Raw genomic sequence first — 14824 nt, 5'->3', positions numbered from 1 at the left:
GAAGGAGAGTGCAAATGAGTAAAAGGAGAGCAGTTTGCTTCTTACTAGACCAGCCACTGGTTATGTACATCTCTCTCTCTCTCTCTCTCTCATTGTGGTATGCAGTGGAAAGGATTTCTAAGCACAGTGCCCATGCTTGAGTAGTCTAAAAGGAGAGTGCATTTAATTAGCCAAGAGTATGAGGTGGCAATCTCTGTCTGCTTGTATGCCTCCACTATCTCCAGCTATCTCCACAGTGGAGACTGGGCCTGCTTCATCCAATCCTTTTTGCTGCACTGCTGAGGGAACAGAGGTTACAGCTTGCATTACCTCTAAGCATGCCACTGCATTACAAGGATAGCTGCAAGAGGGACCTGAAGGCCTTAGGATTGGACCTCAACAGATGGGAAACCTTGGCCTCTGAGCGTCCCGCTTGGAGGCAGGCTGTGCAGCATGTCCTCTCCCAGTTTGAAGAGACGCTTGCCCAACAGACTGAGGCAAAGAGGCAAAGAAGGAAGGCCCATAGCCAGGGAGACAGACCAGGGACACACTACACTTGCTCCCAGTGTGAAAGGGATTGTCACTTCCGAATTGGCCTTTTCAGCCACACTAGATGCTGTTCCAGAACCACCATTCAGAGCGCGAAACCATAGTCTTTCGAGACTAAAGGTTGCCAACTGTCAAGCATGCCACAGTGCCTACTCCTCCCTGCCTTATTGCCCAAAGACAGGGTGAGCCAGTAAAAAACAAGGCAACTGCTATTCTCTGTACTTTGTGTACTCTATGAAACTCTGCAGGCTCCAGTTCTCCCCACCACACTGCCCAAAGAGAAGGTGGGGGGGGAGCAACCTCCTTCTCCTTTACTCACCTCTACTCTCCTAGTGGGAGATGATATAGGCCCAGCATCTCTGGCATGCAAGAAACCTCTACTCACTTGCATGTCTCTGTGGACAAGTAGGTAGCAGCTGTCATGTACCACCTGTTTTGCTTCTGAGAGAGCTGCTGCTGTGCACAGGATCAAGCATGGAGACCGAAAAAAAGAGTTCAAATTCATATCTAGTTGATAGAATGTTTGACTAGTATGGAACCTACAAAGCATTTTCATTTAAATAGGAGGAATATTTATTACATGTCATGAGTCAGTTCTTTGTTCCTATTACAGTGTGTTTACTTGAAGGCCATTGTACGCTGCCGGAATACTGTTACGGAATTTTCATGTAAATCATACAAAGTTTCTAAAGCACATTTTTCCATGCAGATTTCCTTACATCTGCACAGAATTTTATTAGTTGCATCACTAAGAAATTTCATAGGGTTTCTTTAGAGGCACACATCCACTTTAGTGTGTCAAGTGAGATAGGAATTATTGTTTTCATGAATAAATATCATATATTTGGTTTCAAAAGTATTTGTATGCACAAAGCATGCAGTAAATGAATATGTATGGTCTCTGATTATTCCTGATTCACACTGAAAGGGAATAATGTTTGTCATTGTCTCATGAAGATCATTCAAGTAACTGAGGGAGCTTTGCCACTATATCTTTAAATACCTGTCCACTGCAATGTTATCAAAGTCTGAACTCCTCATTAAGAATCTACAAATATGCATAGAGTCTCCAAATCCTTGCAACATATAATCCTTAGAGGAGTACATTATATTAAAATGTGTTAAGTTTACCATTCAGATTTTTTCCAAAGTGTTCTCCAGGTTAAAGGGAAATGCTACTGTAGATGGGGAAGGTTAATGTCTGAACTTGAACCGTCGTGTATTTCATTCAGGTTTTGAACCAGCTGTAAGCATAATAAATATTTTGTGAAATGAGAGCCCTTCTGGGTAACCATGTGCTGATTTTGGGTTCTAATTTTTGTTGAGTTCTTATATACCCCTGAAACAGAAGAAAGCACATTGTTCTAGCCAGGTTCTTACATCATGGCAGTTTTTTTAGGATTAGGTGTTGAGTTTTGGTGAGACAGGGCCTCCGAGAGGAATTTTATCAGGGGGTACAAAGTTTCTTTTGGGGGATGGAAGGGGATGAAACAGAGTGGGGGAAGGTGGTGATGAGGGGGACAAAACAGGGAAGGGGAGGGTGGCAACAGCCAAAAAAGTCTTTGGAGACCAGGTCTACTGGGCTTCCAAATGAATAGCCCAGATCTACCTGCCTGCCCAGCACTGGCAGCTAGATACTCTAATCTGGAAAACCAAACACACTCCCAAGTCTCTCTAAAATCTTTTAAATATAGGAAATCATTGCAGAAAATTATCATCATCATATTTAGGCTCACACTAGAATGGAAAGTGTCCTTCTGTGTACTAAACATATTTCTGCAGCAGCTGCGGCCCTGCAGCTGTGTCCCTGAGGTCCTATATTTCTTCATGGGGGGTGAATCAACAAGCCAAAGAGCAACTGTAGCAGGCCCGTTTCCTCCCAGATTTGACACTGTGTTGAAGAGTGTTATCTGCGCATTCCTTGGCCCAGCACATCTGGCTTTCATTAGCAGCAGCAACCGTGGACCTAGCATCCCACACACACAAGTCCAGGTGAGATAGGAAAATATAAGATTCCAGGAAATTTCTGGGCCCCCTTCTTTGGCTCCTGGGTCCCCTTTTTGACCCTGGGCCTGGGTACAAATTACCCCTTTTACTCTCTCTCCTAGGCCTTGGGTGAAGATGCTTGACATTGGACACAGATCAGATTCTCAAAGATTCTCCGTTGCAAGGCTACAATTAGACCAAGTTGGGATTTTTGTAACGCTTTTGCAGAGCTTCTTGTATTCTAGGTCAAGCCAGAAGACTCTTATCTCTAACTGGGGATTAACTAAATTTGGTTTTTGAGTCTGGGTTTGCAGATGCCATTCTTTGAACCTCATTGCTTCATTTATTTCAAGTCAGTGTTAAGATGAATCAGGTTACCAGAATGATGGCTAGGATTTACTTACTTATTTACACATTTTTACCCTGCTTTATCTCCCTCTCGGGCATTCAAAGCAACTTCCAAATACTATACAAAAAATATAAGCATAATAAAAAAATTTTTAAAATATATACAGTATATAAATATTTAAAAACTCGTAAAATCCAGAAGTGACCTATAAACCTCAAAGTCTTTCTTGGTTTCCCATATCACCTTCTTACATTTCTCTTGTCATAGTTTCTTTTTATTCTTATTAGGATAAGACTTCCATTCCAGAAGAAAGCTTCCTTGCCCTTTACAGCCTGTTTAACTCTGCTCACTAGCCATGCTGGCACCTTTCTGGACTTAGTGAAGCTCTTCTTCCTTTGTGGTATACACTTCTGCTGGGCCTCTACTACTGTGGTTTTAAACAGCCTCCATGCACTGTGATTGGCCTCTTTTACCTTCCCTTTCAACATCTTTGTAACGTCTCCTCATTTGAGGGAAGTCCGTCCTTTGGAAGTCAAGTGTTTTTGTGCCAGATTTGCTTGGTACTCTTCTCCCCCGACATGCATGGCAAAATGGATTACAGTATGGTCACTGTTCCCCAATTGCTCAGTAACATTCAAATCCCTAACCAGGTCCAGAATACCATACAATATTAAATCCAATCACCTGTCCTTTGGTGGGTTCCATGATTAGCCGCTCAGGCAGTCATGGAGCATGTCAAGAAATACTGTCTCTCTTTCATGACCAGAGAACAAATTGACCCAGCTGATATGAGGACAACTGGCTGACAGAACATACCAAGATCCAGGTCTACAGAGCTTGCATCTTGAGTACGCTTCTGTACTGCAGCGAGTCATGGACTCTTCACTCACAACAGGAGAGGAAACTGAACGCTTTCCACATGGGCCACCTCCGACGCATCCTCGGTATCACCTGGCAGGACAAAGTTCCAAACAATACAGTCCTGGAATGAGCTGGAATCCCCAGCATGTATACACTGCTGAAACTGAGACGCCTGTGTTGGCTTGGTCATGTTGTGAGAATGGGCGATGGTCAGATCTCAAAAGATCTCCTCTATGAAGAACTTGTGCAGGGAAAGCACCCTACAGGAAGATCACAGCTGCGATACAAGAATATCTGCAAGATGGATCTGAAAGCCTTAGGAATGAACCTCAACAGATGGGAAATCTTGGCCTCTGAGCATTCTGCTTGGAGGCAGGCTGTGCAGCATGGCCTTTTCCAGTTTGAAGAGACACTTTGCCAACAGACTGAGGCAAAGAGGCAAAGAAGGAAGGCCCATAACCAGGGAGACACACCAGAGACACACTAGACTTGCTCCCAGTGTGGAAGGGATTGTCACTCCTGAATTGGCCTTTTCAGCCACACTAGACGCTGTTCCAGAACCACCATTCAGAGCGCGATACCAGAGTCTTTCGAGACTGAAGTTTGCCAACTGTCCCCCATTATTACAACCCTGTCTCTCCTCGATGCCTCCCTGATCTCTTTCCTCATTTCAAGTCCTCTTCAGGTCCAGGGGATGATACATGCCCCCACTATTACCATGGTTCTCAAGACTGGTAATTTATCCCACAATTATTCCAAGGCAGAGTCAGACCCATCTTCAATCTCTGCTCTGCTGGATTCTACCCCTTCTTTGACATAGATGGCCACCCCACTTCCAACAAGTCCTTCCTGCTCCTTCTATAGAGTTTATAGCCTGGGATTGCGGTGTCCCACCAGTTCTCTGCATCCCACCAGGTTTTTGTTATGTGCACTATATTAACGTTAATAGGTAGCCTTTTGTTTGATTATTTTTACCAATGAATTTTTGGGGTGGGGGTGGTAGTGGTTCTAATGTCAGCAAACTGTCACCGGATAACCACCTTGCATTTCAGCATTGCATTTATTTATTCAGGAGAAAGTATGCAAGCTCTTGTAGAGTATGCAAGCTCTCCTAGTTTGTTTCTAGATGGAACACTCGCCTTCCTAGTATATCAGCTGTAAGCATGAAAATAAACACAAATCCCATTTGTACACCTTCATGAGGGAGCCAGAGAAAACGGACTGTTACCCAAAGCCTGCATTGTTACAATATTTCTGGAATAAAACCCTGCTGGAGGAATGGCAGCAATTGTGATCTAAGGGTATCAGAGCTAACAGCGGAAACCCAAGTATGTTGGAGGGGATAAAACTAGCTGTTAGGAATATGCTGGATTTTCAGGAAGCAGTAAACATATTCAAGATTCTCAGTGAAAGGCAAAATACCAAAATCAACTCTCAGATTCTCTAGTTTGCCAAAAATTTAATAAGCAACACTTGGACAACTCTTACAATTCCAAATCATCAAGGAAAATAGGGCAACTGACCCATCTCAATCATGTAGACAGTCAAAAGTTTGGACAAACCACATTATTTAAAGGGAAACCATTTAATGCTTTCTAGGAACCTTCTGCACAATCTATTACACAGGGCACATAACAGGAGAGGCAAGTCAGGGCAAGATTCATCATTACAATGGAAACCTAGGTCTGAATGGCATATAAAAAAACAACAATGATTTTCAAAAGGCCATTAAAAATACTGTAGGTATAGAGCAGTCATTGGAGAAGTGTACCATTCTCTCCACTGAGAGCATCATGCAGGTTTTACATGGTTACAAAACCCATGAACCTGAGTACAGACATTTGTTAAAACTGCAAAAGAAAAAACCCCTCCGACCCAAAACAAAAATAAAAAGTTTCTGAAATGACAAAAAAGCTAGTAAGAAGTTCAGAAACAATATCCAAAGTTACAGTACCAAAAGAATGCATTTATAAACAAATGCAAAAGGAAAATAACACCCTTTTCCAGTAAAGATTACAGTGCCTTTTCAACCCCATGTATCCCCATGCAATTCCACAACAATACAAACATTTGTATCTATAACAAACAGCAAGATCTTCACACTCTCCCCCACTAAAGAACAGGAGAGGGCATAACACAGACTGATAGGGACAACAGAACAGAGGACCAAAGGGGGACAAAAAAAAAAGACAAAAAAGAGGAGAACTTACAGGCCTGGGTAGGAACTCCAAATAATAAGAGGGATGGAAATTATGACACAAGCTCATTAAGCACTACTTTAACAAAACACTGTCAACACAGGAACCTTCTACTGCTTCTTGCAGTTTTATCCATTTCATCACAACGTGCTACTCGAAGGCCGCTTGAGGACAACCATTTATAAGGCAGCTCAGCAAACAAACATTCAACAAGTCAAGACCTCCTTAACTCTCCAGGATGCTTCTATCAGGTAGAATGTAGACACTGGGTAAAAAAAATTATTGAAATAAAGGAATTCTATTTTATTTCCCCCAAGTTCTCCCAGGTGGTACTGGTATGAAATTACAAGGCTCTTAAACTCTTACATGGCATATGGGTATAAAATGTGTCTGGTTTAGTAACCCAGTTCTTCCAATAATATTCTGAAAATATACTCCCTTATAAGCCATCAAAGGTCGAAGGACCTCTGTTTATTGTATCATAGCATCCCTGATAATGGGAACTGTGGGCAGGAGAATTTGACCTGCTCTGGGGTAGGACTATCTTGCCTTGATAGAAGTTACATCACCACAATGAGGGCTGGCCCATCCAGGAGCCCAATGGAAGCAGTTGCCTCAGGTAGCAGATTGCTGGTGCTCATTACTATCCACATACTATACTCTTCCCAACTCTTCCCAAAGCCCCAACTCTTCCTCTTTCCATGTGAAAAAAAGGAGAGAGGGACAAAGAAGAGGAAATGTGCAGGGGAGTGCTGAGCTAGAACATTCAAGACTAGGAGGTGTAGAGGCTCACATCTCATTAAAGGGCGTCATCTGGTAAGCCGCCTCAGGCATCACGAGTTCTTCAGCCAGCCCTGACAACAAAACAAGGGAGATAGGTCCAGTGGTACATACACCGAAGGAACTGAAAAGGGATATAAACACCTCTTTTTCAGCACACTCAGATCTATAAGCCACTGCCACAGATGCTTGGCCTGTAAGGGCCAGGCCTAAATATACAATACTGCTTCTAGTTATATAATCTTTTCAGATGCATTTGAGGGCCACTCATGCAGTACAGGTTTTTCTGGAATGAAAGCTGTGATTAGGACACACACGCTTCAGAATGTGTATCATACAGGTACGTGTGGCAAGGAATCATGATTGGCTGCAGGCCCCTTGGAGACAAACATGGGTTTACTTTTAGCGATATGTTCAAAGGTCCTGAGAAAGCAGGGAGAAAATGGTCAGAGATTCAAAATGTTGTGATGTGGGGAAGGGCAAATGCAAACCGGCCACATATAGCCAGCAAAGTTTCTTAAAGGTTGTCCACTAGTTGTATTGCAGACTCAGGCCTGATTATTCTGTTGTTACAAAGATTTAATCAAGCCTTCCAGCATTTTCTCCTCAACTTCCATACACAGGTCTTAAGAGATACTAGTTGGAAAAAGTAACATTGGCACTGGCCTTAAATTGAATTCCACCCACACAAGATGCTGCAGATTTTGTTCTCTTCAGGCAAGGACTAAGTCAGCCTTATGAATCAAACAGCTGAGATCACTGCCCTACACTGGCACAGCCTAATTCCAGATTTATGGCCTATGGTCTCCAAAAAGCACTGGATCTGTTTTGGTAGACCCCCAAGCTCAATGTAATTCTGCACAGAGGTGGGAGGTGGGAGATCAAGCTTGCTAAAACATACTGCATAGCTGGAGTCCAAAGTTGCTGGGATCAATGTTAACGGCAAACATTGCCTTATTGGTACCATATTTTGTCCTCTTACTTGGTGAGTCTGTCTTGCCTTGTTTCACAAACAAAACAAAAACAACCCACACCACCATCACATTTTATTTTCTGTACATTGGCAGAGACTTCCCTTCAAATGAAAAGCTTACAGTGAAGCCTTGGTTCCATATTCCTAGTGCTTCATACAAATAAGAATTCCAAGTTTATGAAGACAAAACATAAGGAGATGGTGTTCTAGAGCAATTTATTGGGAGAGTTCTCACAGATACGTATTTCAATAGTTCAGGCAGGAAAAGGAATGCAGCTTATTTCATTCCAGCTGTAAGCCACCTTCTGAGGCCCCTTGTCTCCATGTGGGCAATTCTTGGACAAATCTGTTCCACTGATTCCAACTGCTGTTCTGCTGCTATACTTATAGCTGTGCTCTGTGTTTAACTATCTTTGTTAGCAGTCAACGTTACAGGAATAGGTACTTTAGCAATGGAAGAATCAACTCATAGAACAAATGTGGGTCTCAGTTATACCACTGCATTTACTTTCCCCTGGATATGGTTCCAGATATCACACTGGCTCATAATTAATATATTGACATTTGTCCTTCAAGTTTTATTTGAAAGGACATTCTGAGTGTGTTTCTAGCATAAACAACATAGGCACAGGTCATGTAACCATCTTGCAGTACAGACATAACTGTTTCATACAGATCTGAACTTAAAACTCACATTGTAAACCACGAATAACCCTATTCAGTCAGAAGAAATCTCTCCCAATCAAGAGATACCCATGACCTGATTGCTCTTAATAATTAGTCTTTCCCCAAGACTACTGATTATCTACACATGCAGCAGATAACAGGACATAGGGCGCAATCCTAACCCCTTACGTCAGTGCTTTCCAGCACTGGCATAGCGGTGCCAATGGGACATGTGCTGCAACCTGCAGTTGGGTGTCACTCACAGAGGCCTCCTCAAAGTAAGGGAATGTTTGTTCCCTTACCTCAGAGTTGCATTGCCCTTATGTCAGTGCTGGAAAGCACTGACATAAGGGGTTAGGACTGCGCCCATAGTTTTTCAACTCTAATTTTTCATTGTCTTTAAGCCCATGAGAGTACATCTGGTCCACTGAATAACAGGGCATAAGAGACTGCAATCAAGAAAAACACTGGGAGAATACTTCCTCTTCCCTCCTGCTATATTTGTTTGAGTTTGTTTATTTTTGCCCCATACAAGGTCATGGAATGTATTCACTGCTTCGATGTACATGGAACAAGACAAAGATTGCAATCAACACTTCCATTTGGATGGAACTCTTGTCTGCCTTCTACCACAGACCATACAATGCCCCTTCAGTGGTCTCCTAACTGCTGTCTTACAGAAAGTTAGCCATGCATACATTTTGACCAACTCTAGCGGTTGTGCATATTCTGTGGCTGCATCTGCAACCCGAGTTACATATTAGTTTGAGAATGTCTTTTTCTTTTTGAACCTTCAACAAATTCTATATTCTAAAAATAGAAGGCTCCTGGAGAAAGTGGAGAGGATAGTCTAATGCAGGGGTGTCCAAACACTTTGGCAGAAGGGCCACATCATCTCTTCGACACTGTGTCGGGGGCCAGGGGAAAAAAAGAATTAATTTACATTTAAAATTTGAATAAATTTACATAAATGAATATATTAGAGATGGAACTTACATGAATGAATGAAGGTCTTGCAATAGCTCAAGGCCTCCAAAAGGCCTTGCACAAAGCAAGGCCAGCCTTTCCTTTGCTGCTGCTGCTGCATCACAGATGTGAAACAGCAAGCAGTGGAGGGAGCCCTCATCCCACAGCTCACGCAAGAGGTCGAACAGTTGGCCATCACAGTGAGAGCATCAGGCCAGCTGATCATCATCATCAGGCCAGCTGCTCATCAGGCCAGTGGAAAAGGTCATAATCTTTTCCACTCTTCTGTTAGCTGAGTGATAGCCCTGGTCTCAATATAAACTAATGATTTTTCCCCAGTTGTCAATGGCCTTGGTAAAATACTACCATTCCTTCTTCTCTCCAATGATTTTGGAGGTTCCTAGGTCAAGCGCCTCTCCTTCCTTAACCTTCCTGGACTTCTGATGTAAGCTCCTTTCCACACCCCTTCCTTCCTTCCATCCCTGCCAATGAGCCACCTAGCTGGGACCTCTGGCATGCCACTTCCATTGGTGTAGAGTCTGTTAAGATTTCTAAGCTGTGTGGGAGTTACAAAGGGGCTATAGGTGAAAAGTACACACAATGTCAAAGGCCAACAAGGGCAATGGGCTAGAGTGAGGTTGGAGAAACAAGTGCTGAAAAGGCAGGGGAGCAGCGGGTCAGTGAACAAAGGGGAAAGGGGAAGCAGAGTCCAAGTAGTTGGGGGAGGGTAAGGAAAATGTAATACAGGGTCTAAGGGACGCAAAGTAGTGAGAAGGGATTCTGAGAGGGTGATGAATCAATCTAATGGGCCAAAATATTGTAATCATTGGGCTTTTGGCTGCAGGCTGAGGTGAGTAGAGGGGGAGAGAGTATTTTCAGGGTAGTCTCAACAGAAATATCATTAGTTTTTGTCCAGCTAGATGGAAACATATTTCCAGCTGTTACAAAAAGGGCAAAGGAATCAAGGGCCCAGAAAACATTCTTAACCTTTTTACGCTGCAAAACATGTTGCCAGTAAGCAATTACAATATGCTTTTTCCTTATAAATAAAAATGTATCCATTCTTTGTTCGTGTGGTAAATTAAGCCCCATGCCACTTTTTACATTAAGCATGACAAACAATACAGCTGTCAGACACAACAGGAAGTCAATCTTTAAAAAAAATAACCCAAAATCCTCTCTAAGAAGTATATCTTTTGGTTGGAATTTGAATCATGAATTACTCAACCTAAAAAAGAATCCCCAAAGCCTGTGCTTAAAAAATCATAAGGAACCTTTAGCAACTGATATAAAACTTAGGTTTCTCAGCACTAGGATTACCACCTTTTTATTAGACCTGCTTCTGTGGATGGGTGAAGAGTTTTCTTTGCAGAGATATATTTGTTTGGATCTAAGAATTATGGGCAGCCTTTTGATCACAGAACATAACTTTCCTATCTCTTCCACCGCTGCTGCAGCTTGTTGTACCGCCCCCCAAAAAGAGATTAGCAAATGCTCTTGAACAGTGCAGGATGTGGCATGGATAGAATTGCAAATGGGGGGGGGGGATTTGGGGCATCAGGGACTTCCCTCTGAATGAGAAAGAAAGTGGTTTCTGCTTGTCTTAGGGCACCATTGGTTCTAAGCCATTGAATTCATCTGCCCTTATGCAGAAAATGTGGAAATTCAAATGGGAGGGAGTAGAAGCTATTACTAAATGGATCTGTTCAGTTTGAAAGGAGGATCAATTCACTCATAAGCAAAGGCCACAAAAAATTCAGGTGGTTTGTACCAACTTCTCAGATGATGAGCAGCATCATGTTGCACATGAGTCCTTGTAGAGCGAACTCATCTGATGAGTAATCAGAACGTACACACCCACTGGCTTCTTCCAAAATACACCTTTATCCAAGAACTATGGAAGCCGTACTGTGTACATCACAAAGCCCCAAGTGGAGCAGGGATTATCGGCAATGTATAGCTCTACAGTTAGGGCTCTGTATATGTTGCACTTCTGTGATCACACTGTACAAGTATGGAGTCTGTACTGGGCATAGAATTTAACATCCTGAGTATTGCAGCTTTCATTTTTTGTTTCAAAAAGCAAGTTGTTAGCCCTTAAGGCTGTGAAGATAGGTTCAAAAGTCTGAGGGCAGTGCCTGATGAATCTTGGGGTAGAGGTAGGGGCAAGAGATTAGTAGGGTTTTCAGTGGTTGGGGAGAGGGCTTCCATGAGCTGCTTTGGTTTTAACTCCACCCCCCAAAAGGAACACAACAAGAATTGTGCATGTACCAAACATATGGCCCAATCCTATCCCCTTTTACTGCCAGCATAATCCTGTGCACTGGTGGGTTGATGGGACACTCACTGGAGCATGTAAATCCACATATGGGGTTGGGGGGAGGCGGGGAGGGGGGTGATCGGGCCCGGAAGGGGGGTTGGACTGGCAGCAGCACACACTGAAACTCAATCCCCTTCCAAGACCTGATCTCCCTACATGGAGCAACATGGACTTGACCCAGTGATTGAATGGGTACAGTCCCAAGTTGCCCCACAGCAGTTGCTGAGCTTACCTTAGGACAAGAGGACAAAAGTCCCCTTATCCCAGGGAGACCTCCAACAGCCAGAAATCCTCTATGGAGACACAGCAGAAACCATGCCAACATCACTGCATCGCTGGTAGGACTGGGCTGATAAGCTTGGGTTGATGTAGGTTGGATTGGGCTGTTAAGTTTACTTTTTGCAGAATTTAACAGAATTCTTTAGGTATAAAAGTTATGTTACCTTGGCACAAAATCTATATTATTCTAGTACACTCAGGTCTGTAACCTCCTCCTAGAGAAACTGTTTGCTAACAGGATCTTCTGCACAAAACAAGAAAAAAAATAAAACCTGCTAAGGATCTCCTACCTAGCTTTACAGGTAAGTTTTTAAAAAGTTTTCATTTTTAAAAAGGCAGTATGGTTGTAAAAGGTTGAAAAATGAATAAAACTAAACAAGGGGGCCACCGTCACAGTCTCTACACCAATCTACATATTTCCATCTCATCTTTCACCTGGGAACTCAAGTTAAATTTTGCCACCTGATTTGAAAATAATTTCAATAACATTTATTTTGGTTTGCACATGCTTACTGGTGAAGTAATTGTCAGCTCAAAACCCAGAAAATACCAGAGCATAAAAAGCTCAAGCAACAAACTCATGCTTTCTCTTAAGATTACCTCTTTAGAATACACACCGTGGACTTTGACATGTAATGGAGAATTCATCAGGCAGAAAGTCTCTCTCACTACATAAAGTTGATTAAAGAAACCATTATGTTCTCTGTCACTGCTGGCTTTCAGTCCAGTTTCTGGAGCACTGCCCATTCCAATTCATAGCCAAAGAAGACATGCTCTGACTGTAGGCTAAGGACAAGGAAGGGACGTTACACATTTTCTTTTTCAGCAGGATATCAGAGTCATCTGGACTCAAACCAGGAAATTTCTGGGCCATACACTTGTATCCGTGATGGTTAGCCAGTCCAAGTTGCAGAGTGGATGGGGAAGAGGAAGTATTCTCTTTCATGGGCTTCATTTCCAGCAACTCTCTGATCTAGTCTGGCTATAATACTGCCAGGTCAGCCCTGGGTCTTTGATTAGTCACAGCTAGATTTGGCTTTGCCTGGCTGCCTCCCTCTATTCTGTACTACATTTGCCTTCCGTCTTCCCTTTCACCTGTCACTTCTCTGCAGCGAACTCCTTCCGATTATTTCACCTTTGATTCATTCCAATGAACACACTCTGAATTACCCTGACAGCATGCTGCTTGAGTGGGTTCATTTTCAAATCTAGACTAACAGCCCACTCAGCAAACTGCTCCTGGAACTTCCTAGCAGTGCTGTCCTCTGATCTTATAGGGTTTGGTCAACTCCAGAACCCAGATCCAACCAGGCTGCCTATGGGTCACTGTTGAAACAGAGACAGGAAATATCCCAATTAGTAGTATAGTGTCATGGAACTCTGACTAAGCATGCTTCAGATTGTTCACTGGCACATTTTATTTATTCTGCTTTAAACATCATTACGTAAGGAGCAGCAGATGTATCTTTTGTTAAATGCCACATTAGCACACATCTATGTACCCCACAGTACATCTGTACTAAAGCCAGTATTAAACATATTATGTGAACATGAGTATTTCTGCAATGTTGACTTCTCTCCTCTCCCCCCATTTTTGACTGTCTGGTGCAGACTCATAATTCAGGTCATAACACAAAGAAAGAAAACAAAATTAACTCCTTCAACTTTTGCAAAACACTGAAAAGGTAAGTTTTGTTTTTCTTCAGAATAGTATTTTAGAAACCATGAATGGACTTCTGAAAAATCTCCACGGTGCCTACAGTGCTCAGTTACCAGTGAAGAAACATGTGTCTTCAAGTATATTATCACATTTTTGTTCTTTTTTCTGCTGTTACTATTGATGAAATAGTACAAAGTGGTCCAGGAAAAAAAAGGTATGTTCCCTGCTTTAAAAAGAACAGCATGATATAAGGCAGTCTATAAAAAGAAAAAATAAAGGAAAAAGAAGGGCAGTCTTTTTAAATCCCCTATCAGCTTACATCAGCTATTTTTTTGCAGCAAACACAGAACCATCACAACAAGCCAAAAGCCACATTTCCCAACGTAACACTGAATAGCTCTCATCCTTTGCTCGCTCTGAAAAACCAGCACAATGTTGATTCTAAGAAAAGAAATCCAAAACCAAAAATTCCCCACCCCCAATTCCCAAAATGTTTAAATTGATGCCCTCCTTTGGGCACTTGGAGACTTTTTCCAGTTGCACGTCCTTCTTCACTCCTAGCTTCCTTTGCACTTCTCTATTAGGCTTCCCTGACACTTCCTGGATTGGCCCTTGTGAGAAGGATTCATCAGGTTTTTCCTTGCTTCAGACTTGTTCTCTTTTCATTTGAGGCGCTGAGTCACATTAGCCAGAGCTACTGCAAAGGCTTGCACTGCTGAAAATGGATACTGAAAGTCCAAAATGTACGCATTGCCATCAATCCTCCCAAACTGCATGACCTGAAGGACAAAGTAGTAGACAGAGAATAAGGCAAAAAGTGGATAAAAGTAACTGATAAATAAGAGCTCAGAGATTAAACACACAAAGATTAAAGAGGTTGCTAGCTGCCATACTAGAGAGTCACTCCTACACTGCCTTCTAATGGCTTCATAAGAGAAGAAATAATGAGTTTATTTAATAATAATAACTTTATTTATACCCCGCCCTTCTCCCCAAATGGACCCAAGGCAGCTCTCTTGTACTGAGAATTATACTTCAATCGGTATGTGGGTCCCCTGGAATCACTGGGGTTGATCAGAAACAAAGGATGTTCTCAAAAACTAAGTGAAATAGCACATACTGCTGGGAAGGTTGAATCCATGATAGAAACCTAGGGAAGTCACATCAATACAATAGGCATATAGTTAATTCAAGTGTCTGAGTTCTGGCTGACCTTGGTTTTCCTGAGTTACCTCAATGCAGTATGATTGCAATTGCA

General features: G+C 42.5%; 1 protein-coding gene across 2 annotated transcripts in view; it reads right to left on the bottom strand.

Moving 5' to 3' along the window:
• Nucleotides 1–5163: 5163 nt before the first annotated feature.
• TULP4 (TUB like protein 4) overlaps nt 5164–14824 on the bottom strand; it is a 135668-nt gene continuing 126007 nt past the window's right edge. For both annotated transcript variants that reach the window (XM_066616114.1, XM_066616123.1), the window contains one exon: nt 5164–14345. In XM_066616114.1, the coding sequence (XP_066472211.1) occupies nt 14229–14345 (117 nt within the window). In that variant the 3' untranslated portion in view covers nt 5164–14228. The remainder of the gene's footprint in view (nt 14346–14824) is intronic.

Source organism: Tiliqua scincoides, chromosome 1 (assembly GCF_035046505.1).
Source record: "Tiliqua scincoides isolate rTilSci1 chromosome 1, rTilSci1.hap2, whole genome shotgun sequence".
Taxonomy (NCBI): domain Eukaryota; kingdom Metazoa; phylum Chordata; class Lepidosauria; order Squamata; family Scincidae; genus Tiliqua; species Tiliqua scincoides.
Note: the sequence above shows the minus strand (reverse complement) of the source record. Positions and strands in the feature narration are given on the sequence as shown.